Below are 26,475 nucleotides of genomic sequence, written 5' to 3'. Positions count from 1 at the left end.
TCTGCTTTCCATGCGGCATTTGCAGAACATAATGCAGAACTGTAAAATTAAATCATTGGGATAATGTATGGTGTCTTTGTCAGGTACAATTCCTATTTTCAGCTTACGCTGATCTCTTAATTAACTGATGAGCTTAAGTAGCTGCGATACACTAATAGTGCATTTAGTTAATTGGTTAATGTGACACTTGATTCCTGCCAATAACTGAGAGAGTGGAATAAATTCCAGACGTGGAATTAGGTCCTGTAATTTCAGCTAATTTAATCACTGGTCATTAAAACACAGTTACCTGCTTGGAGACGTTTTTTTTTGTTCTTTGTTCCCCCCAAAATGTGTGATTTCTGTGAACTGGAAATACGATGTGGCAAAGAAAGCGGTGTTCCGGTAAGTGTTCATTAGGAACATTGAATTGGGTATCACTTGTGCATTATGCCTCACCCTAGAGAGAGATTGTTAAACTTCAAATTTGAGTGGAAGGTTTAAGATGGAACCTAGCCTGGTGCAAATCACCCCTGCAATGAGATGGGATCTGAAAACAGGGCTGTGGTTGTGCGGCTCTTCCTGAGCTGTTTGAGTTTAGAGGAACCTGGCAGATTTCGAGGAAACGTGTTGTTTTGTAGAGCTTTCCTAGATAAGACTAAGCCGTAGTGGCAACCTAGAAAGCTTGGCGTTGCTTTTAAATTAGTTCTCAAGCTATGCTGTGCTGTCATAGCTTATTTCTGTAGGGGCAGTCGGGTGGGAATCCCCTCGGCAGGAGTGACGGAGCAGTTGCAGACGCTGAGCTGTGCTGGGACTGCCCAGTTCCACTTTTGGCTCTTCCTTTTCTTTCCTTCCTTCTGGCTGGCTGAGAGGAAGGGTAATAAAGTGCCATAGGAGTCCACAGAGCTTATTTGGGGATGATGAGGTAGCTTACCTGGGGGTGTTCCCCTCCCCAGAAGTCTTCGTCTTCCAAAGTTATGGGTGCATGCAGCTCTGCTGGCCGGGCTCCTTGCACATCACCTTCATATTCATGTAATTACAGAGGATTAAAAGAGGGTTTAAAAATTACTCCCTTTACTTTTTTTATTCTTTATTTTTTCCCTCTTCTTTCTGGTGTTGCAAGTACTTGTGATGCATCAAAGCACAGACGAGATATACAGCACATGTCCCTATCTGTCACCTACTGAGTTTGGAGGATCCGTGTTGACCTTCCACGCTGCCCTGGAGGGAGCACAGCAGAGGGGCACACTAACCACCAACCTCCTAGGACAGAGGCCAGTGTGAAAGCAAAGCTCTAATTAAACATAAATCTCAATTAAGCTGAAATTTTACTTTTATCTTGCTTGAAGCACACAAATTGGCTGCTAGGATCTACGTAGAGAGGAGTCACTTCCAGCTGTGTATTTGTTTGTTTTTTTTTCTTTATTTTTATTTTATGTATATGTAGTTTTTATCAGAAGATACGTCATTCCAGCTGCCACTAAATGTCTTTGAAGTTTTCCTTGGTAGTTTCATAAAAATGTCATGCAATAATCAAAGAAATGAGCAACTTAGGAAGGGATGGGGTTTTGGAGCAAAGTCCCATTGATTTGCAGCAGGAAGTGATAGATCATTAGTTATATTAAATACTCACTTGCAGATGAGAGCAGTTGAAGCTGTTGGTTTAGGATGGCACACAGGTGCTAGCACAATTGGAATAACTTCCCATGCAACATGCCAGTCAGTGCTGTTCCACTTTACGGTTGTATCTGATGTGTCTAAAGTTCTCCCCATTAACTGATATGAGGAGTAGATGTGAAAGGGTTTCAGGACCCTGTAATTCAGCAACTTCATTTTTAATTCTTGTAATGGTAGAGTGCAGGCCCTGCAGTTTGTAGGTGAGCTCTGTGCGCGTGTCCCGCTGCATCCCTCCGATGCTCCCCGTGACCCGCGCTCGCGCAGTGAGGCTTCGCTTTGGATGCAAAACCCTGCGCTGCTGCCAAGTTCTCAGCTGTGCTCAACTCAAGTCCTGCCTCCCCAAAATAAAAGGTGATGTATATATTATCCAGCCTGCCTCAAATAGAGCATGGTCATATTGCTGATGGTGTTGTATAGTGCTTGTCATGGGTTTGCAAAATGGAAGTCCACTTGCGTGCTGTGGATGGTGCAGGTGAAATGTCTTGGTGCTTGTGTGATGTGATTCTCAGATGGGTAAATCTTCATCTCCTGGAGCACCTCACTTCTGCCCCATTCATAGCAGGTCAAGGAAGGGGCTAAATGTATCCACCACAGTTAGTAGCAGTCTAAATTCTGGTGTGAACAGCATGGAAGGATGGTAATGTGGATATTATCTGTCCTTCCAAGAAGATTCTCGATTAAAGCGCCAACAGAAGTTCACTGCTAGGTGGAAGGTCAGATAGTGGTGTTGGAGTCAGCATAGATTTTTGCAGCTATCTCGCAGAATCAGCAGAAACCCCAGGCAGTGATGCTGTCCTCTTGCCTGGGAGCATTGCTGCTTAATTCGTGGCCGTCTCTTGACCGAGTTGCTGGCGACTCTGCAGGGATGTTTGTTCCGCTTTAGAGGTCAAGAGAAGACACATTTTATCAGGGACCTAATCAAAGCGATCAGAAATTGTTCTGGTGCTTCCTATAATAGGAAGGCAGTGGGGCAGGCAGGCAGGCCTCCACAGTAACCATGCTGTTCTTTAAACCTTTGTAAACTAGCAACAATTACTGCCAGAAAATAATACCAAGCTTTTGGTGGAGCATTTCCTTTGAAAAACTTCTGTTTGAAATGTTGGAGCACGTAGCAGTGGAGAACTTGAGGGAGAATTTTTTCAGAGTTGGTCTATCTCATACTGCTTACAAAACACCAGTAAACATCAGGGTTTGTTGTCCGTTGTCTTTCAAAGCTGCAAAAGCAGAGGGAGATTCCTCTGAAATCCTAAGCATACAGACTTGCCTTTTGCTACCTCTCTCACTTTGTTGCGTGACGTGATGCGCTGGTACCTCTCGGATATCTGGAAAACCTGCCGTGCTAGGGCTATATCCCGGCCCACAGCACCGGCCAGGGGTGTAGAGCCAAGTTACTTGTGCTGGGATTAGATGGGATATTTGGACCTGGTGCAGCCTCAGGGAGCAGAGTACATGACTTGGAAGCTTTTATTTCTCTCTGCAGAGTTGTTAGCACTTTTGAAATGCGAGGGCTGATGAGTGACAAGCTCCTTGTAAGCACCAGGCGCGCCTGACTTCTCCCGCATCTCTTCTTGGAAATGGTGGCAGAAATGGAAAATACAGCATAACAGCTAATAATTAGAGTCAATTTTCCTCTTTGTCCAGCACATTTAAACGCCTTCCTCCTCTCTTCCATTATATCTTGTGCTGCAAAGCCTCTGGATTGATTCTGTGAAGACTGATGCCGTTGGTGCAGGAGAGGCAGGGGCAGGACCATGCCCACAGGGCTTGTCTCAAGCTGCCTGTAATTGCCAGTGTGACTTGCAGTTTATTCACTGGGTAGCAAAAGTTGAGCTACCCTGCAATTAACTGGTTTTGGAGAACGGTGCTGGTGAAGAGCCAAGGACGGACTTGGTGCAATGGAGACAGTGCCTTCCCTGCGGTCTCTCCCCGTGCCCGTGTGGTGCCGCGAAGCACCGAGTGCCCGGCCAGCTCTCGGCACGAGGATGGCACAGGTGACCCATCCCGTTGGGACTGCGTGTCTCGTCTCGTGCTGCGACATAGGGTGCTGGCATTCGGGTTGGACGGAGGTGCCAGCCTCACTTTGAATAACCGGGTCACTGTCTTCCACTGGCTCTTCATCTGTGTTTTTGTTCTTTCTTCCTTTGCTCACACCCCTTCAGGTAGGAGAAGGGGGAATTGACAACTGCGGTTGGTGGTTGGGTTTACTACTCATGTGCATTTCTATTGAGAAATGTTTTCTGTGCAATGTCATTCCTTTTTTTTTCCCCCTTGTTCTCCCTGTTGTCTGAAAAAGCATAAAACTTAGCATTAAGTTTCACAGGTTTTCTCATATATAACACTTGAAAAGCTCGTGACTTTCTCAGTCTCTTAGCACCACAACATCCCTGAAAAGGTTGCCCAGTCCTGAAACCTACAGCGACTGTCCTAATGGGTATTTTCCTTTTCATTTGAATCTTAATGCTCCTTCGTTTCCTTGTTAGGAAAACTTAATTGCTCCATTAAATATTTCATTTGTAAGGTGTTTTGGTAATGTTCAGGGATATTTCCTTTCAAAAATAACTGTTCTTGCTTTGCAATAATTTTGCTGCCTTAAGATTTTTTTTTAATTAGCAATAAACAGAAAGAACTCCTGACATCTTCCCCATTGTTTCTTTTTTGTGCAAGCCAATGCTACTTAATCTATGTCTTGGAATCAATATCTTCCCCTGCCCCGTTTCTCTGAATCTGCCCTTTGTACTGTTCCTTCAAACACTATTGTAATTCACATGCTGAAAGAAATACACCAGAGGAAGATGCAAAGAAAATGATTGCAGTGAACTGTATCTAGATGTTTATACTGAATTAGAAGATACCTTATGGGGAAATTGGAGCAAAATGGGTTTCAAATGAGACTTATTTGGTAAAGTGGAATATTACTTGCTGATAGGGGCAGGAAGGAAGCCCTTGAGACTATTACAAAAAACTTTATTGTTAATAAACTGTCACTTTGCATTTCATTTGACTTAGAAAAATACTTTATCAGCAATTGATCTTCAGCTGAAATTGAAGCATTTTCTTATGAAAATATTTTTGCTCATTAGCTCAATTTATAAAATATTTAGTTAGGTTCTTCAGACTGTCTTCAAATAACAGCCTCTACAAACAAACAACAAAAAAAAACCCAAAAAACCCTTATCCCTGAGAGCATATTACTTCCACTATTTCAGTTGTGCATATACACAGTCTAAATAAGCTGAACGCTAACTGCTGTGCCAAATTGTCCTTGGTAGCCTTAGCGCCCTAACTCTTAGTCTGTGTCTTCTTGACAGGATGTCATTTCTGCCTTCCTTCTATGCAGCTTGACAGTCTTCAAAACTTATCTTTTCAATGAGAATATTTCTGGGAATCTGTCTCCCTTTTTATTGTCTCCATTTTGGTGATCTTTTGTTTCTTCAGTATTTCTATTGGTCTTTCCTGCTTCTTGTCTCACAATTCATTCAAAATCAGTTTTACCTCTTGTTTTAGCAGGTGTCTTCATCTTCTATATATGTCTTTTAAAAAAAAATAAAATTAAGAAAAAGAAAAATAGCACTGAGAATGTCTCGTCTTGCCTATGTCCTTCTAAGGGTTTGGCTGCTACCCTCTCAGCGTTACATGAGCTGCCAACGGAGACTGTTTAACACCCGTTTTGGTCAAATTGGACCTTCTTTTACTCCCATGCCCCACAAGCAGTAAAAGACTGATTAATGGTTGACATACCTCCACCTTCAGTGCTCCTTTCAAAGGGAAAGGAATGCTTCTAGGAATTTCATGGTAGCCAAGTTTAATTTAACATTATTCTAAAGACTGTCTGAGGGCTAATGCAGAAGTGAAAGGGAAGATGCCCACCCAAAAGAGAGCAAGTTTTAGCATGGGACAGGAATAGCTGTAGGTTGTTGTGTTGGAATGAGTCCTGTGGCCAGTCTTACAGGTTTACCTGCATTATTAATAGCTGAGAAGGAGGGAAATCTAATTCGCTATTAAAACACTGATCCACCTGTCCTTCTTCAGAAGAGTAGTGTGATGTCTCATTCAGAAGAGATGTGTGATGTCTCATTCAGCTGTTGCAGTTGCTATTTGATTTGACAGTAAGCCCTTTGGGGCAGAAGTACTATCCGATTTGATTATCGAGTGCTACAGTTCATGGGTCTATAAACCAAGAATTTTGAAGGCTTTAACTGGATATTGGTATTTAGTGCGAGACTCTTCTTTTACCAGCTGTTTTCATTTATCTGGCTTGCTTTGGAAGGGGGAGGAGATACTGTGATCTACAGTGATAGTGGCATAGCAAACACAACATCTGTTCTGACATATTCCTAAGAAACAAATTTAAATATCTGGATTTATCTGCATAAGCTCCCTCAAAAGCAGCATGGATAGCCTTACTGATTCCATTAACTTGATGAGAAGCTGTGAGAAGGGGAGACAAACCTTAAATCGGGTTATAAAATAGCCTGCATGGACTGTGGAAATGAGCCTCTGCTCTGGAAAAGAGGCACTTTTCCTGTGTCCCCTCCAAAGTTACAGCCTGGGATGTCTAGCTAGAATTTGTATTTTACACTTTGTGTGTTGAGCCTCAAGAACTTTGTTATGCAACTGGTAATTATCAGGACTCCCTTCTTAGACATTGCTTTTGCAGCCATTAACTCAGCAGACGTGAGCAGCTTTTGGAGATGATGGGTGTAGCTTGCGCTCTGAACAACGTGCAAGAAGTGTCTCTGATTTGAACCTGAGGAGACCAGAAGGAGAGCAGGAGGCATCTTTGAGAAACATCTCTGGCCAGGACATCCAGGAGTGGCCAGTGGATCGTGCAGGAGAAAGCGTGTCTCTAATCCCGCTCAATCCCTCAGAAGAACCTGGGAAAAACCCGTGCATCCTTCCTCCCTGGAGGAAGGCTTCGCTTGGGCATGGGCTTGCAACTTGTCAACAGCTTCTTACCCCTTCTGGGGAAAAGCAGCAGCACCTCGGCTATGTCTGTGAGCTCGTGAAACAGGAACGCATTAAGCGATTTTCAAGTGTCACTAGTGTGCATATCTTGTTTTTTGAAAAGTAGCCTGTTAACAGCCTTCATATTTTTGCAAGAGGTTGATTTGGAAGGAAATATCAGCCTTTGCTTTTTATTGAGATGGACAGCTTTCACTATTGCTTCAGAGAGAACATGCCTTTTTTGGTGTTTATAAAACAGTATTCTATATTGCTGAGTAGGATATTAATAATTTCTTATTTATGATAAAGTGATATAAGATGAAAAATTAATGGGGATGTTGCTTTCTATTCCAGGTCTTACAAGGCAGTTGTGCCACTGATGTGTGTGATTCTTAAATGCAGCTACTGTTTTCTGTTGAGATCAGCTAAGCTTCCAAAACAAGGGCTATAAACTCCTGTTGTGATTACTCAGTGTCGTGTATGGGGCTGGGTGGATAGTTTGACGTGGATATGGCTTCAGAGGTGTTTGCCAAGCCACCTTCTTCCACTATCCTTCTCTCCTACGTGAAAACACACTGTTATGGCTGGGTTTGTGGTCACAGCTGTCTAGCTAGGAGCGTGTCCCCAGGGATGGTTGCTTTAGGCTGTTAGGATTTCTGTCTCGGGCAGGGAGGGAGGCAAGGGGTGGCATGGGAGAATGAGCTGGTGGCAATCCTCATTGGGATGCCATGTCCGTGCTCAGATTCACCGCTGTGTCTGGGTCTGTGGGAGGTGCAGGAAGCTTTATCCTGCTTTCATAATTAACGTTCGGGGAGATGGAGAGGGCCCTGCGGGACACGTTAGCATTCACTGAACGTACATGCAACCAGATGTTACCTTAAGTAACAGGAAGGCGGAGATGCCCATTGACCCGACTTCATCACGTTGTCCTGCTCAGGCTGTCTGAAATTTCCACGCTCTGACTGCCAAGCTTTAATAGGGAAACAATTCCTTGCTTAAATGCTCTAGCACGTATGGTTTTTACAAACTCACAAGATGGGTTTTGTGCTTGCAGCCATCCTTCCCGGACTGCCATTGTCCTCGGCAGAGGCGACTTTAGCTCCTTGCTCGCATGCGTGCCATGGTGATAGGGCTGCATGTCGCTCGGAGATGCGGGGCTTTGTAAACACTTCATCCAGCACTCCTGAGGTCTGTTAAACACTCAGCGCTTCTGGGAGAAGCTAAGGGAAGTTCTCACAAACACAGCCCCACGGCAGCAGAAAGTGCCAAGCGTTTTCCTGCAAGGGCTCCGCTTCCCAGGGAGAATTCTGCTAGTTTGTCTACTGTATTTTTTTCTCAGTCTGAAGAATGCAGGTGCCTTCTTGTGTTCGGAAATGTCACCTCAAAAGTTCTTGCATGTATCCTACTTTCAGCAGCTTAAGTCTCCGATCCTTAAGCGGGAAGGAAAGAGAAGGTTGGGCGCGCTGGGATCCTCTGCGAGCTGGGCTCTGCACATCTCACCTGCTGTGTAGGAGCTCTCGGTATTCATCGCTTACTCTTCATGGCCTTTCCCATGTAGAGGCTGCAGGCACCCTTAAATCTGCTTTAGCTTTGAAGGACGTTTTGTTTCCTCTGGAGACAGCTCAACTATATGTTCAAGGCTTTGCGGCCTCGAGTCGTGGTGAGAGCTGTTCTTGTGGTTTGTTGTTGCGCTCTTCCCCGTGCTGCTCTCTGTGTCCCATTCCAGCAAACCTCCTAGCTGCCAGGACTAGGTTTAAATATATGGATTTCTGTAGCCGTTGCAGGGAGAAACTCTTCCTGGTGTGATGAAATTTGTTCCCTATTTTTCATTGTATTTCAGGGTCCTTCCTGGTGCCCATGTTGTGTTCCGCAACTGGACGATTGATTTGTGGTCTCTGCCAAAAAAAAAAAAAAAGTAGTATATATTTTTGGGTAGTGTGATTTTAATATTCCTTTATGTAGAATAATAAAAGTCAGTTTTGTGCATTTGGTGTCCATCACAGTATTAAAATGCTTATTAACAGTTATAACTTCACAACCAGTCTCTTCTGTTTTTCTCATGTGAGCTACCATCAGAAGAGCCCAAATGATAGACTTCTTCAGGCCCCAGGATATGTTTTCTGCAGGTGTCAGTGACAGCGCGTGATATGTATGGAGGGAAAAGGCATTCACCATCCTGCTCCCAGGCACCTCTGGGCACCGTTCTCAGGAAGAAGTAGAAATAAGCCATTACGCACACAAATGAAGTAAATACAGGAAGGTTTTAGCATGTTCTTCGCAAAGCTCTAATTGAAACTGAGCAGGTAGTTTTAATCCAACATCATTATATCTGTGCGATTATCTTTACTGGCTACTGCATAAACACTGCTGCAGTTAAAACGAAATGTGCTCTTGAGTTTATTGTAGAAGAACTAACCACTTATTAAAACCTGGCAGATTTCTGGATTATTCTTTAGCAATTCCTGAGCTCGTTAACCATTCCAGCCTTTATAGTTCTTATTTTCCTTTATTCTATGTATACTTACCTTAAAACTCTCTTAAAATGAAGAGATTACAAAAAAAAAAAAAAACTTAGTAAAAAGCATTTGCACAAGATACCTCTTGCTTAGCTGCAACCACCACCATCAGCTGGTTTCTGGGCTGGGGAGGCCCATGTCTGTGTGGCACGTGGAGACATGGATAAAATCAGCAAGTGGGAGGTAGTGCCATAAATTTTCAAGGAGGTAGAAAGAGAGGGATGATGCTTTGGAGCATGAAGGTAAGGATTGTGATTGCCAGAAAAAGTCAACTTTTGCTGTTTCCAACTTAATGACCAAAAGGGTGCTTTTGGGAATGTCATAGCTTTATACCGCTTTAATTTTACTGCTTTTTTTAATTCACCTTCCTCTTTCTGCCCCACAGTTGCTCTAGGTCGTAATCAACCGTTGAAAAAAGAGAAGCCAAAATGGAAGAGTGATTACCCCATGACGGACGGACAGCTACGCAGCAAGAGGGACGAGTTTTGGGACACGGCGCCAGCTTTTGAAGGCCGCAAAGAGATCTGGGATGCCCTCAAGGCTGCCGCGCACGCGTTCGAGAGCAACGATCACGAACTGGCACAGGCCATCATTGACGGTGCAAACATAACACTACCGCATGGTAGGTTCATCTGCAGCAGATGTGAGCAAAATGCCTTTTCAGCTGACGCACGCATGTGCGTCATTTTTAAATAGTTGTACTGCAGAATGCACAAATTCTTCCTGGTGCTTCAAAGTAAATTTGTGTTAAGCTGTAGAGGGGCCAGCAAAGCTACTGGCTTTTTATAGTTACTTAGATTTGAATGTATGATCTGTTGTGAGGTATTAATGCACAGCTTAAGTGTCTGATCTCTGTTGACAACACTCTTGACTTTCCATAATCTCTTGAAACACCTGGATTTTCTAAAGCGCACATTTTGCTCTGTTTTTCCAGCCTCTCTTTGGAGGCAATAGAGTTTTTCCTGGCTGTCTTTTTGACATCTTGGTCTTTAAAAAAAATAAATAAATAAAATAAAATTCTCTGAAGATCATGAAAAAATTCCCCCAATGCTTGGGGCTGACAAACTGTTTTGAGATCTTGTGCAACATCCATGGTAAGTGCTTATCATTTCGGATAATCTCCCTTTCGTCCTGTTGTTCTGAGTTCCCGTTATTCCACATTTGCTCTCCCTACCTATGCCCTTCTGAAATGAAGCACATCTCTTTATGCCCAGGAGAAACAGAGTTCTCCAATAAAAATACATAAAAAAATGGATTTATAGCTTCAGTAGCCTAAACATATAAGGGTAAAACTTCAAAAATAGATAAAAATAAAGGCATGCTAAACTAAAGCAGATGTATGTTCTAGTTTGGCTGTGCCTGAGGTCCCTTGTTTGAGAGGGAACATGAAGAGATCTGCACCTAATGTTGGATGAGTTGCAGATGCAAACTTAAATGCTGTATAAAATACACTGTACGTGTGCTGCCTCGGGTCTCCTGGGTAGAGGAAAAGGATGATTTGAAATTGCTCTCTGGGCACACTAATGTGTAAGGTTGACTTCTGCTCGTTCCTTTTTCTTCCTTTTTTGTTTGTTTGTTTTGTTTAGGACCTCAATTTTCTGAACAGGTCACCGGAGATCATATATTCAGTTTAGAAAGAAAGGGTAGATTTTTGTCAATCGTTTTGGAATTTGTCTATTTTTTTTTCCTGTAGCCTGACTTGAGTGTGAAGCATTACTAGTAGCCGTGCATCAGCATGTTATTTTTTTCTCACTTCTGTTCAGCAGTGAGAGTTGGATTTTTTTTTAATGTAGCTGACAAGTGGAAACCTTCATTGTTGAAATTTGACCTAGCTTTTCCATAACTTGTGGGGCTGTTTTAATTGTTATCCCCCAAATCGTACATCATGATCATTTGTTTTCAAGGAGATTTTATTTTATTGGTTTGCCTGATACAAATGAGTTTTTGGTCAAGGGCAATTATGCACATGGAAATGATTTCTGTTGTAGCTGTAGTTTTAAAGAAAAATTGGTCGTTATTGCCAGAGCCTCCTAGTGCCAGAAAATCTGAGCTCTCCTCTTGACAACATGTTGGAAGTTTGTATGGCGTTCTAGTGAAAGTCAGAGTCCCAGTGGACTGAAGGGAGAATAGTAATTCCCCTCTTATGAGCTAGTATGACTTTTCCAAAAAGTCTCTTTTAGTAGAAGTTGCTTCAGATTTGGACAGTAAAGTTTGAGGCAGATCTGCTCAGTTCTTCAGTCTGCCCTTATCTGCTGAGGGCTATAGGGAGAGAAGAGTTAGGCTGTCTAATGCCAGAAGACCTCTTTCTACCTGTGCTTGTCATACCATGTTTCTTTCTTCGTAGTAGTTCCAAAAACTGGTCAGAATCTGGAAATCCTAAATCACCTTCTGGGCTTCATAGTTTTATATATCAATGCTATATTTCAAACATAATATTCAATGTGTTTTGTGTCCAGAGAACAACAAAATATTATCCTAAATTGATGGTGTGATGCAACTTTTTTTTCCTTCCAAAACATTTACATTGTCAAAAGTATCCCAGGAGAAGGTGGGAATTTTGGCACCTAGGAGGCCGTTTGGAGAATCAAGAAATTCGTGAGCTCGGTGGGTGCTGTATTCAGGAGAAGTGTCTGGCAAAGTGGATAGCTGAAGTGACGGATAAATCTAAGCCACCATTCAGATAGTTGGAAGTAATGTGTATCTCAGAGACTGAGTGTTTGCAGACCTAAAATAGCCAGTGCCTTGTTTGGCATTTTTTTAAACTTGTTGCTAAAATAAAAACAGTAGAGGTCAAGAGAATTAAGGTTATATATGGGGTAATTTTAACAAAGTATAGGTTGGCTTCCACTAGGTTCCTTTCTACTTAGATGCTTTGTTCTCTAAACAAGCTTTTAGCTTAGCATGAAGAATTACCTCTTAGTCTGTGAGTGCTCGCCCTCCACCATGAGGGTCTTATTCTCCTTCTGACTCTTCATTTCCACTGTACAAGAGACTGCTAGAAACACAATTGTTCTGATAAATAAAAACTTGAATCACTGAACGTGCTTTTACACTGAGAGGGAAGTCATTTGCATAATGTGGTTACTGAATTTGACAAGACCCTGGTAATGAGCTATTTTGACAGTATTATATTATGTATTCAGTTTAAATGTTGCACAAATGTACGTACAAACAACACTTCCAGGGGAAATGTTAAATTTATGGCATCAAATCTTGCAAAAAAAAACCTGTTTGACATGTTAGGTCTCTACTTCCTATCATTAGAACAGCATGGCAACTTGTGATTGCGGAGGAGGATTTTCTTCAAGAGGGGAAGTTTAAGCCTTTGAAGTGTGTTTGGAAGAGGGTGTCCTTGCCTTTTGGGTTGGACTCATTTGTCATCCATGCACTTTACCTATGGAAAAGAAGGATGTGCAATAGATAGTTTTGACTCTACCAGGTTTGAAAATAGTGTATCTTAGCTTCTTGGCTAACTGCACATTCAGAGTTTCAGGCTTTAAGTCCCAGAAGTTCTTTTTTGCAAGCAAAAGTCTGAAACTGGGCAGGTAACTCATATTTGTTTGCCTGGAGCAAACAAATTTAGGATCAATTAGGATGAGGAATTTAGGAATGAATGCTGTGCCTTGCAAAGTGAGTCCTCTAATGTCGTGTGTGATCCTTGAGAGGAAAGAAATACGTGCACTCTTAAAATTTGGCTCTTGAGCCATCAGTGCCCTTGGGGGACCGCCAGTCAGTGGCACACTGGTGCCTCTGTTCAACAGCCCACATTCAGAATATTCAGAATATTTCAGAAACACAACCAGAAGCAAAACTGTAGTAGAGGCTTTACTGCCCAAGCCAGCCCTTGCCTTCAGGTCAGGTTCTCAACATAGTCTAGAATTTGAGAATATTCTGAGTATTTGTCTTGGATGATCTTGAGTTTAGCAGTGATTTTTTTTTCCTCCTTCATCAAAAGAATCTAAAAAGTTTTTATCCATCTTTATACCTTCCCACTGGTGATACTTGTCTTGTGCATTAACAGCTTGCAAAATTTTCTGTGGAGTGTGACCTTTCCACTCCAGAGAAAAGCTACTTCTTTTAGGAATTCCTGTATTTCTTAGTCACCAAGCATTACTAGTGTCATGCATGAATAGATTATAAATAAAACCCTGGCATTTATGGGCTTAGTAATGACTGTTACCTCCCAGCTCAGCTGATCTCTGAGAAGGCAGAACAAACACAAAGAAATTTGGCACATCTTTTATATGTGCATTAGTTACTCCCTCCTGTGCTTACCTGACTTCCCACCATCTAGATTTAATTGGGGACTGATAATTGATGCAGGGGTTACCTCTCAAATTCATCTTGTGTGCCCCTATTGCCTTCTACAGCTGCCCCTACACGTGCAGACCAGACCTGCATCCTCTCTAACACAGTTGGAACAGGACCAAATACTTGCAGAGCTTCCTTAAATGCCACGTGTAAATGGCTATGCAGCATAGCTGGGGCTCACCAGAAACCCTGGTAGAAACTGCTCGGGAATGCCGGGATGCCTCCTTGGAATTTGCTTCCTCAAATGGGAGCAAAAGGGAGGGCGTGCTGCTGGGGAGAGCTAGACATGATGGTGCTCTGCAATGCCTCAAAGCTGGCGAACGCTTAGGAAGATGGAAGGGTCATCATCACCCAAGTCAGGATTTTTTTTTCTTTTATTTTTTTTCCTAAGCAAATAATTTGTCATGTAGCTCTTGGCATTTTTGTGCACAAAAACTTGTGTCTATGGTAGAGGGGAAGAGTTGGCAGAGGGATCGCGGCTCCTTTGGTTTCTTAGTTCATCAAAGAATATTGATTTCTCCAGAAAACTAACTGGCATCAACTAGGGTAAATTATCCCTTATTGAAAACAAATGAGTGTTTTTATCTATTTTTCTCTTCTGAAGAAATAGATTTTCTGCAAAATGATGCAATAAATAGTCTTTTGTATGTGCACAACTGTGGCTTTAAAGAAGACCCAGGCCCCTATAGCTGTGGTTTTTTGTCTTTGTTTGTTTTAACTGGGACAAGCATGTTGTGTACATACTCAAACCATGCGTTATTTTCAAAGTTAAACCTTTCCAGCAGTGGAGGCCTGAGGAGGGAGCAGGCAGTGACAGAGATTTGCAGCTATAGATATAGCCAAGCAGATGCAACAAAAGTCAAATTACTCCTTCATTTCAAAATCCCAAAGGGAACTGGCAGGGAAAAAAAAAAAACAAAACAAATCATGTCTTTAACATTGTTTTCAGCCAGGTGCCTTACTTATATAACCTGTGTGAGGAAACCTATATCCAATTTAATTTTCCTAATGGATACCTTTTGCTGTGTTCCACAGTTAAAAATAGCACATAAGCACCATTAAATAAATAAATAAGCTTGTGGGATGGGGCTTAGCACTTCTCATCTATCTTGGGTGCCTCTGTGGGATGTATTTAAAAATAGAAATAACGTTATCTCCAATTTATACATTTTTTTTCTTATGTCTTAAAGTAGCACTTTCTCAATATTTTATTAATGAGTCCATTTTAAATTTAATGAAGAGCACTTTTATGTACTTCTCCGCTATCAAAAAGGAAATGTTGGAGTGTGTAGTAGTTCATTAAGGTTTCCAGCTGATGTTAGTGCTGAAAGTGACTTGTCCTGAAAGTGGTTAATGCTAAGTGGAATCTGTCTGGATTAGCATGAGTTTTTCAACTTTCCAATGGACATTTCTTTTCGATATATATAGCATTCTTTCCAGCATTTTGCATTTAACTCTTTTAATATAACTTGAGCAATTAAGGGGGCTCTCTGCTGAGCCCTTGGCTTTCTGCTCGGGAGCAGTCGGTTTCTCTGCGCTCGGTAGTGCAGCGGCTGGAGCTCCGAGCGCCCTCACTGCGTTGCCTCTTTGTGCGTAAGCAGAACTGTCAGAATTACTGCGTATAACACTTGTGATCATGAAAAGTGGGGATGTGAGTGCTTGACTTCAAGACTGGGAAAGGTAGGTGGAATTAACTGAAGTGCTCTCGTCTTGAGGGCAGCCTTTTCTTCCCCTGCAGGTAGAATGTTCAGTAGAAAACAATGGGAAAACAGTAGTATAAGGGAAGTGTGCTTAACCCATGCCTCTTACTGCCACCCCAGCTGAATGCAAAATTCTAATTCTGGCAAAATTCTCTGTTTCCTCTTGAGCTCGGTTGTGTCCTGCACTGGTACCTACCGGCTTTGGCCTAATGGTTCAGTGTGCCAAGATCAGCTTCTAATGACCATGCCTTGACTCCTGCACCCCTCTGCTTATCCTCTGGCTGCACTTGAATTTGGAAACAGATTGTTGTCCAAAAGGGCTCCTTACATAGCTGAAATGTGTGGATGTGCCATCCTTTCTGTGCTGAGCTGTGTCTGGCACATGAAAATTACCATCTACCATGCTGGAAAGCCCATTTTTATTAATGAAGGATTTTGCATAAGCGAACAAGACCTTGAGACTGGGAAGTGAAGGAGAGGAATGCTGGTACCCAACGCTGGTTCAGGCAGCATGATTCCAGGTCAGTGGGAAAGCAACCCAAAACGCGAGTGCATTTGGCGAGGTGTCAGCGCTGCTTTTAGTGCTGATTGCCTTCGTGGTTCCCAGCCTCCCCAGGGGACTTTATGCTGCCCTGGTAAGTCCCAGGGCTCATGGACAAGCTTTGCGTCCTCCCCTTCACTTGTGGATGCTGAGCTGAGCGGCCAGGAGAAGGATCGGAGCTTTTATGGAAATGCAAACACTGTACGTCTCCGCTCAGACATGCGGGTTATTAATAGTGGGCCCTTGTGTACTTTATAGCTGTTTATCTCTCATAGGCTACTCATGCATCACCCTTAATAGAGCTATGTTTGGGTTTGTTTATTTTTTAAAAAACTTTGTTGAGTTGATGGTATTACCTTGTTTCCGGGCTTACTGAGATTATTGAGGCATTTGGGGCAATTTTAGGACTTTGCCCTGCTGTAGCTCCTCTCATGTCCTAGTTTACCAAACAAACCCAAAATGAAAAATAACCAAAACAAATCCCACTTCCCAAGATCACACTGCTAAAGCAAATGCATGACTTGCTTCAAATGGTTGTCCCCAATGTTTATGCTTGGAAGGACAACATGATCAGTGCTAGTGATAGAGACAAAATGTAAGTAAAATATCATTGCCTTGACCTCTGTAGAGCTAAGGAACACATAAGACTGGGAAGGCTAAACAGTATATCCCATTGGAATAATTGTTGTACGTCCCAACCTATCCCATCCCTGTTCATGCGAGTAGGGCGTGCTCCTGAGGACCCTCCTTTGCACAGAGAGGTGATCAGAGGTTGGAGATGACTTGGAGTGAAGGCAGGGAGGGAGTGGATGACAGTAGCGTATTTTTGTGGGAACAGTAACCAAGGATGAAAATAACATTCTGTGCCTGTATAGAAAGAGAAGCAGGCAGTTTTCTGTGGTGGAGAGGGAAAGTTGGCTTCCAAGTGCCAGCAGTCCTTTTAAGGCTGGGTCAGGCATTAGTGGCTGTGCCACTTTGTATTAATTTAATAAAGGATATTATATAATCACAGTCCTGTGCATTGCTTTGTGTTAATGCCAAATCCTATGAGTAAGAATTTTCTTTAACAACTAGAGTGAAACCGCGCCCCCTCCCTTTTTCTTTGTTTTATTAAAAAATACAGCTGCTGCAGCATTTTTAGCTATAAAACGTGAATATCTGCCAAAAACTTTGCAGCTGCGTGGATGTTAAGGCTCCTCTGTGGTGTTCACCCTGACCTTTGCTAATGCCAAGGAGCTGCTGCCGGTGAGTGCCCATGGTGGGATGCAGCTCCTGGGGGGCTTTCTGGAAGGGCGTCTGTCCATCGCTTTGTCCGAGCTGCTAGACAAGCAGATGGAAAAGGAAGCAGTGGAAGGAAGATAGGCAGCAGACTCTGCAGAGTTTGTCGCTAAATTTGCAAAATAATTCAGAAATAGACGCAGCAAAATTATACAGTACATCTTTAACACTGACCATGCAGTATATGTCTCCTTTAAAATAAATAGGTCCAAAAATAGAACAGCTCTTTTTTTTTTTTTTTTTTTTCTTGATACAGTGCTTTTTGCCTGACAGCTATATTTGGCTTATTAACAGTTATATTGATGAATCTGCCCTTGAAGGAATTTATACAATAAATTCCACATTGGCACCTACAGCTTTTTTAATTCAATGTGCTACGTAAACTGCTGCTCATTAAGCTGTAATATTTATTTATTTATTTATTTATTTTAATCACACCCTTCCTTGCAAGGCTGCTGTATCCATTGCTTAGCTGTTGCTATTGCGTTAAGGACGTAGGGATAGGTTTTTTTAGTAACTCATTTGTCTTAAAGAAGCTTTATAATTGCTCATCATTATCTGAATGTTTTTTCCATAATGCATTGTGTTGTCTATATTCAAATGTAGAATGATGTATTTTTTTTTTCCTCAATGTTTGGTTGAATTTGGTTGATTGCTTTGGAATGTCTCTTTAAAGTGATCCTGAATAGTATTTATAGTGACTGTAGCTGTCTAATTTTAGATTTCAGTAGAGTTATGAAAGCTTTGGGAGGTCTGACTATCAAAGCATATCTGTCAATATGTTCAAAAAATAATACTGGCATAAGCATACAGACCATAACAATTATAGAAACTCTCAAATCTACTTTCGCAATGAATATAATAAACTTTAGAATTGAGTCTGCTTAATTACCATTTTTTCCTAACTCTCCTTCACAGAAAACAAATCTCAGTGTTTGGGTAACTGGGGGTTGGAGGCTTCTTGTTTGGTTGGTTCTTTGTTGTTGTTTTTTGTTTGTTTTTCCTCAGTAAGAATTACCAAAGGTGTAGTAAGGGATTAAAAAGCAAAAAACAAACAACAACAAAAAAACCCTCCATGTCTTGCAAGGAACGAGGCTAGATGCTTTTTGCTAAGATATCAGTGAGTATACATTAGAGAAGTGCATGCTAAATTTCAGTTTCCAAACACAATTACCTCTTTTTAAAATTACTGATGTCAGGTTTTCACCTTAGTTGTACCCGTGTTAAAATGGTTTAACAAATAAATTAAAAGTTTAGCTTTCCCTGAAGCTGTATCAAAGCTGTTTGTGTATCTGCTTTTGCCTCCATCTGAGAGCAATATCAGGAGATCCTTTGAGAAAGCGTACCATGTTGCTGGGATTAGTCTCTTTATGTTGCCTTTTCTCTCTCTTTGTCCTCTTGGAAAATACATCAGGAGGTCAAGAAATGTCTGAAGATGCTGCACTGGTTTTGATTCTGCTCAGGCACAGTAGTTGCTTTTTCTTTAGGAGACTTCATTCAAAATAGGACTCTGCAGGCTGGAAGATCCTTATCTCCTATCTCTTACCTCTGCACCTCCCAGCCTCTTCTGCATACAGAAGTTCTGCAGTTGAAATTGTTTATTTTGTGCCTTGGACCCACATAACAGACTTGGTCTTTTAAAATTTTATTAAACTAGCTATGGTGCCTTTTACCGTCTTTTGGAAAGGAAACTGGGGATCCAAAAGGGGGATGCATAACTGCAATACGTTTATACGATTTCCAAAGCCTTGTTTCATGTTCTCTTTTACTACTTTATGTTGTCGTGTGGTTTATCAGCACTGGCCAGTCTATAAAGCCTTCTCCCATTGCACGATCGCCAGAGCTTTAGGTGCGTTTTTTTCCACTGGAACTTCAAGGAGGACATACTCAATTTGTAAATAGGAGTGAGAAAACAGCTCTTCCTGCAGGATTTGCAAATGGAGCAAACTGGGTTAACAAGGCACAAGCTTAGCACTACCACAGGAATCTTATTACATCAGTGCACCACTTTGTTGCTTTTATTTTGCTTCCTGTTGTCATCAGAAGGGTAGGTGAATGCATAGGGTAACTTCTTGCCTCCTGTTCGGTTCAAGCCCATATGCTAGGGCCAATACCTGGATACCAGCTAGCAATGCACATGTTCACAATGTAAGATGAACCTTCAGAAACCAAATAATTTTATTCGGGTTACAATTAGTTAGTGAGCTACAATTAAGAATTTTTTTTCCCCGCTGTGATTAATATTTAAAACAAATAACAGCATCCTTTCAGAGGGACACCATTTACATGTTTTCTCCATAAGAGCACTGAATCCAGTCACTGGGATGCAAGGCAGTTGTGGCTGACTGAAATATTTATATATCTAAGTGCAGGTTGAAAAATATCAGCTCCTCAAATAAAAACCCCAGTTATGGCTACATCCTACAGTTGTTTTCCATAAATATTTTTAACTTCTGCTCTTGTTTTTTTGAAAGGTATTTTGAGGAGCTTCGTCAACATAGTTGCTTGGCCTCTTCTCAAGTCTCTTCCTCGGGTAACATATGCCTGTCTGCTTCCTGCCTTGGGTTTCAGCTCGCCTTTTCTGCTGTGGTGTGGAGAGCTGGGCTGCACCACTTTACTACACTGTTTTTTTTTTTTTTTTTTTACACTAGTGTGTGACTAGAAAAGTGCAGTAAATTCCTTATGAGGGTAGGGGGAAAAAAAACCCAAAACTGTCTCTACATTGTGGTTGTTGGATGCTCAAAATAAAACAGGGCACGTGAAGGAAAAGCATCTCAGATTCTTCTTATAAGAACCTTGCAGATTGCTTGTCATAATACATATGGATTTTTCCAAACAGAAGCACATCTTTCTCAAGTGAATAGTATTCTGCTGGTATCTGATAGTGGCCTGGACATGATGTCCAGTTCATTAGATGTTGTGCAGGAGTGGACATTTACACTACGTTTGGCTGTTTGTAGCGGAGCAACTGTGCATCTGCTTAATCTGCCTTGATATCTGCTTCTAGTGAAGTTTTTAAAAAATGAGGTCAGTATAAACCACTGAGAGCAATCTAGATACCTCCTCTTCTGCAAAAAGGTGTTACTCTGAGGCAGTATTCCGTATTTCTGTAATTGACGCAAAAGTAGAGGGTTTTGCCCCCAAATTGGTGTTCCTGAAGCCTTCTCTAATAAGGTGCCTCAGTTACATAAATGAAGGGGCGCAGCCAGACCCTCAATTTGTCATGTCCTCCGTGTCTGTGAACACCCCACTACTGCTGCTCCACGTTCTCCAGCTGCCAGTGGCCGAGACATCCATCATCTGCTGGTTTGACTTTGGGAATCTCAGGAAGATGATGATGCTATTTATTCTCCAAGAGCCAGGCAAGATAGTTACAGGTGCCAATAAGGGAAAAAATTACTGATTTCTACAGAGTTTGTATTTTCCTTAGTCCCTGTATGCCTTGTGATATTATAACTTGAAAGGCTAAAGCTATCAGGGACTTCTACATCATATCTAGTAAGACAGTGAGTCTGTTTAGATGTAGAGTCAATAGTTGGCTTTTTTTTCATTCCTCAGTGATATTTCCAGCAATGTGCTTTGCTTTCCATGATACACTTTTCAGCCTAATGTGGAACGTAGGTCAAACTAAGCACAAGTGCCATTTGCTTCACTGCATTATTACAAATAAACCTTGCAACAAAATGAAGTGTTATATGCTTTGACTGTTAGTCATTACATAGAAATGATGGGATCTCAGGCCTTCCTTTTAGTTTGTAGGAACTGAGAAAGATTTTGTGGAATTTCATAACGGCAGCAAGGCTTTGAATTACCACCTGTGATCTTCCACAGTCTGTGCAGATCCCCCACAGCCTTTGGTAGATGAATGTTTAAGAGTGACTGTAGCTCTAAGTAACATGAAAGGTTCTACACTTATGCTTAATCAATATATATATTTCTTTTTATTACAGTTATAAGTAAGGCAATTCTGCCTGAAAGACAGCGTCACTTCAAATCTCTCCTGTAACCTTCTTTGCTCCTCTTCCCCTACTTTTAAATCTGCTTTATGTTGTAGTTTTATTTTAAGTTGTAGGTACTAATGTGGAATTGTGACAGTTTCCTTGACCTCCCTAGGCCTTTAGAGGTTTTGCTGGTTACCCTTGGATGCTGAGTTCACGTGCTCACTGTGTTAACACAGGGACATGAGCAAGTTTGGGAGCAGTAAGAGGAAAACAATGCAGAGCAAATTTACATGCGAGTCCTCTCCTTTCTTCCCATTCCCTGCAGCACATAGGTAGGTTGAGGAGGGAGTTGCTGGTTGGTTGCAAAGTGGAAGGTTTTCCACCCTTCCTTCTCTCCTTGTGAACTGATGTGGGACTTCTCCCCACTCCGTGAAAACACGCATTTATGTTTGTGCTTAGTCTATGAGCTTGTCTCTGCTGTTTTGCTACCTCAAGCTATAATAAGCACCGTCTTGAGTCAAATTTCCATCCATATGTGCTTCTTGCTCAGATTAGACCAAGCCTCAAGTATCAGACTGCCCGTGCGGGTGCTGTGGCTGCCGGGGGTTGCTGGAGGGTGAAGGCGCTGACACTGGTGATGCTGCACAGAGGGAGCAACTCGGCTTGCTGCAGTCACTGATTGCTGGTGGCATCTTCCCATGTGCCAGTGGGTGGACTGAGGCTGTTTGTATTTCTCAGTGAGCACATCTAAAATTGTACTTTTTTTTTTTTTCTCCTGTTGGCACTTTTACATGTGTGTATCACAAAACATGTTGCTTTTCTTAGGATGATGGAGTCCATTCGTAAATTCAGGACTGTGGCTTAGGTTTAATTTCTCCAGTCAGAATGGCATCTTTCCCTCTTCCTTTTCTGAAAGAGCAAAGCCTGTGCGCTTGAAGATGTGATATTCTGTGTTCTTTGGTCACATTTTTGTAGCATTGCAGTCAAATATCCATAGCTTCTGCATCAAAACTGCTACAGTTAAAACTGTTAGAGGAACAGGTTTCTAAACCTTCTTTCCAGAGAAAGCCAAGGTGGAGAAGACTGTATAAGCCTTCCTGGTTGACAAAAAGACAGAAAATCTGTATCAATTATGTGAGGTGTTGTTAATACCTTGATACCAAATTTTTAATTTTGACCATATTAGTCCTATAGTTTTGCATGCTAAGTATGCTCTCTTCGTTTATTGGGACACCAGACTACTCAAAGTAAAAATACTGTGGAAGTAAAGGCAGTGAGAGCTTCTGTAAATCCTCTTTCTGAACAGATAACCTGATCAAATAGTATTTTGCCAAGCTAGCTGTCTGCTGGGATATGGAAGGTGAACTCGGAAGATCACAAATACCATGCTTGCTCCCTCTAGCCCCCCTTGCACTTTAAGGAAGATAGGTAATGGAAGACAGCAAAAGTAAATGAAGAGGGTATACTGATCTTTTTGACCAGAAAAAAATCTGGTTTTCTAAGAAGCGTGTTTAGACAGGCATCTCTTTTAATGAAACACAAAGCAGAATAGTACGTGAATACTTTATTAGTAAAAAGAGTTATCATCTTTGAACCCTGATGTAGTGTTTCTTGGAAGCTGCTACCCTGCAATGTTAGGTTCAAGTTTTACAGAGTGATGTGAAAGTGTCAGTACACATATGGTAGTGCTAGCACAACTAGTGAGCATTAATGCGTAAGTGACTTTCTTAATTAAGTCTGTCCTAGAGTTTCTACTGCAAGAGAAGCTTTAAAGAAGAAAGGGAAACTTGTCTTAAAGCATTCCTTGTCTGGGTGACTGTTTAGTTCCCCTATAGTTACAGTTAAAGTTCCTATGTTTGTATGTTTGTTTATGTAGCAGCTGTTGTTGGTAGCCCAAGTCTAATTCCTGGGAAACCTTAGCCATATTGTGGATTACACGTGAATGCTGCCTGCATGATGTTGTAGATGGCTATCAGCCAGGAGAGCTGAAAACTGGATGAAATGCATACATGCTGTACTCACAAGCACTCTACTGAAACCTAATTCAAGGAACACTTAACTCTCTTCTGTAAGGTACATTGCTGTCAAGTTCTGTCCTTGATGTAGGTCTTGTTCTCTGGGTTTCCCTCTTTGTCTTGTTGACTAACACCGTATTGTCCGCAGGAAAAGCAACCTGTGGCACTGCAGAACCCAGTCCTGCTTACAGGACTGTTGCTGCTGTTGTCCCCTGCAAATTGTTCCCTATTTCATAGCTGAAACAGAGTATCATTCCCTTTATCTTAGGAAAAAGGGAAACAGCTTGTTCTGCACTAAAACTTTCAAAGTAGACCTCATTCTTGTCCTCCTTTCCAGAAGGACTCAGATGCAGGTTAGCATGAGAATAGGACTTACTGGACGAATGACTACAAGTAGTGCTTGCAGCTCTATCGCATTCAAATAATTTGGATAAAAGTGGCATGATTATCTAGTGCTAAAATTTCTTTCAGGAAATGGTGTTATCTTAATTATTTCTCAGCTTCAGCCCTGTTAGTCAGTGCTAATGAACTGAATGACACTGGTGCTCTGCTCTGGCAAAAGGAGAGCATCAGCAGGCCAGCGATGCACCATGTGCTCCTGCACCAGCCTCTTGGCCAATGGGCTATTGCAGAAGGAGCTGCACAAATCTAGTTTGCTGTCTGGATGCATTTAATTTTCTTCAGTGTGCGAGTGCTTAAGAAATTCCATCGGAGAGCGCAAGCCTAGCACTTTCCTGTGCTGTTACCCTCTTGTTTCTGTAGGTACCAGGTACTGATGATTCGGTGACAGCAGTCTGGGTTTTCCTTTCATAGACCAGCATGCTGATATTACGCTGCAAAACTGTGTTTTTAGCTCCCAAGATCCCTGGCTTAGTTCACAAACCCTGCCTGTCGCTGAGGTACAGCACACAGGATTTGCGGTAGAATGCCTTAACTACAAATGTGGGTCTTTGTCTAGATAATTAGATCAAGATTTGCTGTTTAGAGCATTATAGCAAAAGCAGCCAATTAGGCAGACGATTGTTGAGGTTGGCAAGGCCTTCAAGAGGTCCTCTTGTCCAACCCTGTGCTGAAAGCGTGTCTCAGTTTGCAGCCTAGTAGAGCCCTTTCGACAGCTGCACATAAGTTATTTTATCGGTGATCTTGGAGCCCAGGTGAAATGGGCTTCCTGAAGCTCATCCAAGTGTGGAGATCAGCATGAATATGCAATAACTGATTTAGTTAACCAGCTAGCTGGTTCTCCTGCCAAAAGAGCGAAGTGGGAGGATTACAAAGGCAGTAACAGAGTGTCTTAATCTTCTCCTTCTTTCCCTGTTGCAGTGCACTAAGTGCAATTCCAGTCCATCTTGTGCCGGTTGCCACAAGCAGGAATGAACTGGTCCCCACTCTCCAAACAGTTTCTGAAGCACTTGGGGTCCTGCTGGTTCAGGAAGGAATTTTCTCTGGTGGAACCGAGGCAGACCCATAATGTCTTCTTAATGGAGGAGCTCTTTTTCAGTGGATTTGAAATGAAAATTATTAAATACTTAGGACTTATTATCTACAAAACCTTGTCTTTAAAGTGCTGGAATAAATTCCCTATAGTGGAGAAGGTGTCAAGATGAGAGCATCTCTGCCGTGCATGCAGTTGTGGTCATGTCATCTCTGGAGGAAAGCTCTTACCTCCAGAAGGATGATGGTGACAAAGCCTTGCCCAGCAGTGGCAATAGATCAAATTCGCAGGCCCATATAGGTTTATGGTGGCACCTAAAGTGAGAAAGAGTGGGGAGGGTGTTCATATCGGTGATGGATTACCAAATGCTTCATCTGCACTCTCCATGATTATAGCTGGTTTATTGGTCTCCATTCGGGGTGTAAGGTGCAGGCTTCCAAAGAAATCTGACACCTTGCTTCCCAGAAAATGGGAGATTTGTGGTTAACTGCAATGTTAAGCTGCTTTGATGATGCATGAAGTTTTAAGTTGCATGAAGTTTATGAAATAGAAAATAGAAAGCTACGAAATAGTGTTTTTCTTTTAACTTCTCCCAGTTTACAGTGTTGCAGGTAAGCAAGAACAAAGCGCTGCGTGTTTGCACTTGCCTCGAGCCTGCTCGTGTGCCTTCCCCAATCTAGCTGCCTTCCCCAATCTAGCGTGCAGCTCATGTCAATACACTTTTTTTTTTCCTTCTCTTTTTTAACAAGATTCTGTGTTTCCCAGCCATGACCTGGCATCAGCTACTAATAAAAATGAAGAGATGCTTGTTTTTCTGCCTGCCACAGTCATTACTTTCTAGGAATTCTTGTACTGTAGGATCCTGAGCAAGACTCATTTGGCTTTTGATATTTGTAATGCTGAGTTGCAAACATTATTCACCTATACTGAATTCAAACTAAGAGTCTACAGGTAAAAGCTTCAGCAATCCAGGATCTGCTTAGTTTTTGGAATGGAATTTTTAGTAAGAAAAACAAATGAACCAGCTGTTTCCTGAGCAAATGTATTACACACAGACACTTAAGTTCCTTAAATTAGTTAGTCTCGTTGCAATGCTAGGGTTGTTTTTTTTTTTTTTCTCTTCCCCTAGCAAGTCTGTCTGGAGAAGGGGAAGAAGAGAGAAGAATCTATTTGATTTCTATGTTTGGGATGCCTTTGAGCAGTCCACCTCAAAATTACTCAAAATTTTAAGTACAAGGAGCATAGGGAACAGGCGAAAATATGTTTTTTCATGATGAGAGAATGGCCTTAAAGAAATACTATTTAAATGCATTAAAGGCTTCTTATGTCTTTGGGTGAGTGTGAGCTTATATACCTGATTTCAGTAATTCATGCAGAGGTTTGCCTTTTTGCAGTTTAGATCTTTTAAATTGCTAATGCCTTTACATGCAAAAAGGACAAGTGCATCAGAAATTTAAGCTGTTTAGGGACAGAAATGGTATCTAAGGCACACTTTTAGCATTTTCCCTTCCCAAGCTAGAGAAATATCTCCAACCTAAGAAACTCATTAAAGCAAAGTTTTATGGCCTTTGAAGTAATTCATTTCAAAATGTTCCATATGCTCGATGATCACATCTGCTTGTTTTTCTGCCCAAAACTCAAGCTCTGTCATACCTGGATAACAACCAGCAAAAGGCTCTGTTTTGCATTTCTTTCCAGAAGACTGTATTACTTTCTTTGAAAATTCTTCCAAAAAATAATGTCTGCTGTGATAGAATTGCATTTTATCCTTGGTTTTGGCTGACTGGAGTCAAGCCTATAAAGATAGCTGGTAACTGTTGCAGGATCAATACTGAGCAGCCCCAGAGTTGAGCAGTGCCTTTAACTGTGAAATTGTCAGAAAATGCACTGGTCAGTGAGCTCCTCAGAGATGCCTTAGATTTCACAACACCTTAATTCTTTTCCCAGGAACGAATAAGAGAAAGCTGTGGGGTTTCAGTGGTTTTGTTTTATCAACATCTTCCCCCAAAGGCAGTTTTTTTCATGTTCCTACTGAGACATTTTGGGGCCTGAGTTTATTAAAGTAACATTAACATCTAGAGGAGTGTTTAAGTAGACAAAGAATACTTAACTATATAAAATACGGATAGGCTTAGATTTTT

General features: G+C 41.8%; 1 protein-coding gene across 1 annotated transcript in view; it reads left to right on the top strand.

The window, feature by feature from the left end:
- UBTD2 (ubiquitin domain containing 2) overlaps positions 1–26,475 on the top strand; it is a 45,422-nt gene that overhangs the window by 15,511 nt on the left and 3,436 nt on the right. The window contains exon 2 of the mRNA XM_088521669.1: positions 9,502–9,738. Coding sequence (XP_088377795.1) covers positions 9,502–9,738 — 237 coding nt within the window. The remainder of the gene's footprint in view (positions 1–9,501; positions 9,739–26,475) is intronic.

Source organism: Tinamus guttatus, unplaced genomic scaffold (genome assembly GCF_059628265.1).
Source record: "Tinamus guttatus ecotype Peru unplaced genomic scaffold, ASM5962826v1 Tinamus_guttatus_pri_ptg000007l, whole genome shotgun sequence".
NCBI lineage: Eukaryota > Metazoa > Chordata > Aves > Tinamiformes > Tinamidae > Tinamus > Tinamus guttatus.
The sequence above is the reverse complement of the archived record's forward strand: the minus strand, read 5'-3'. Positions and strand labels throughout refer to the sequence as shown.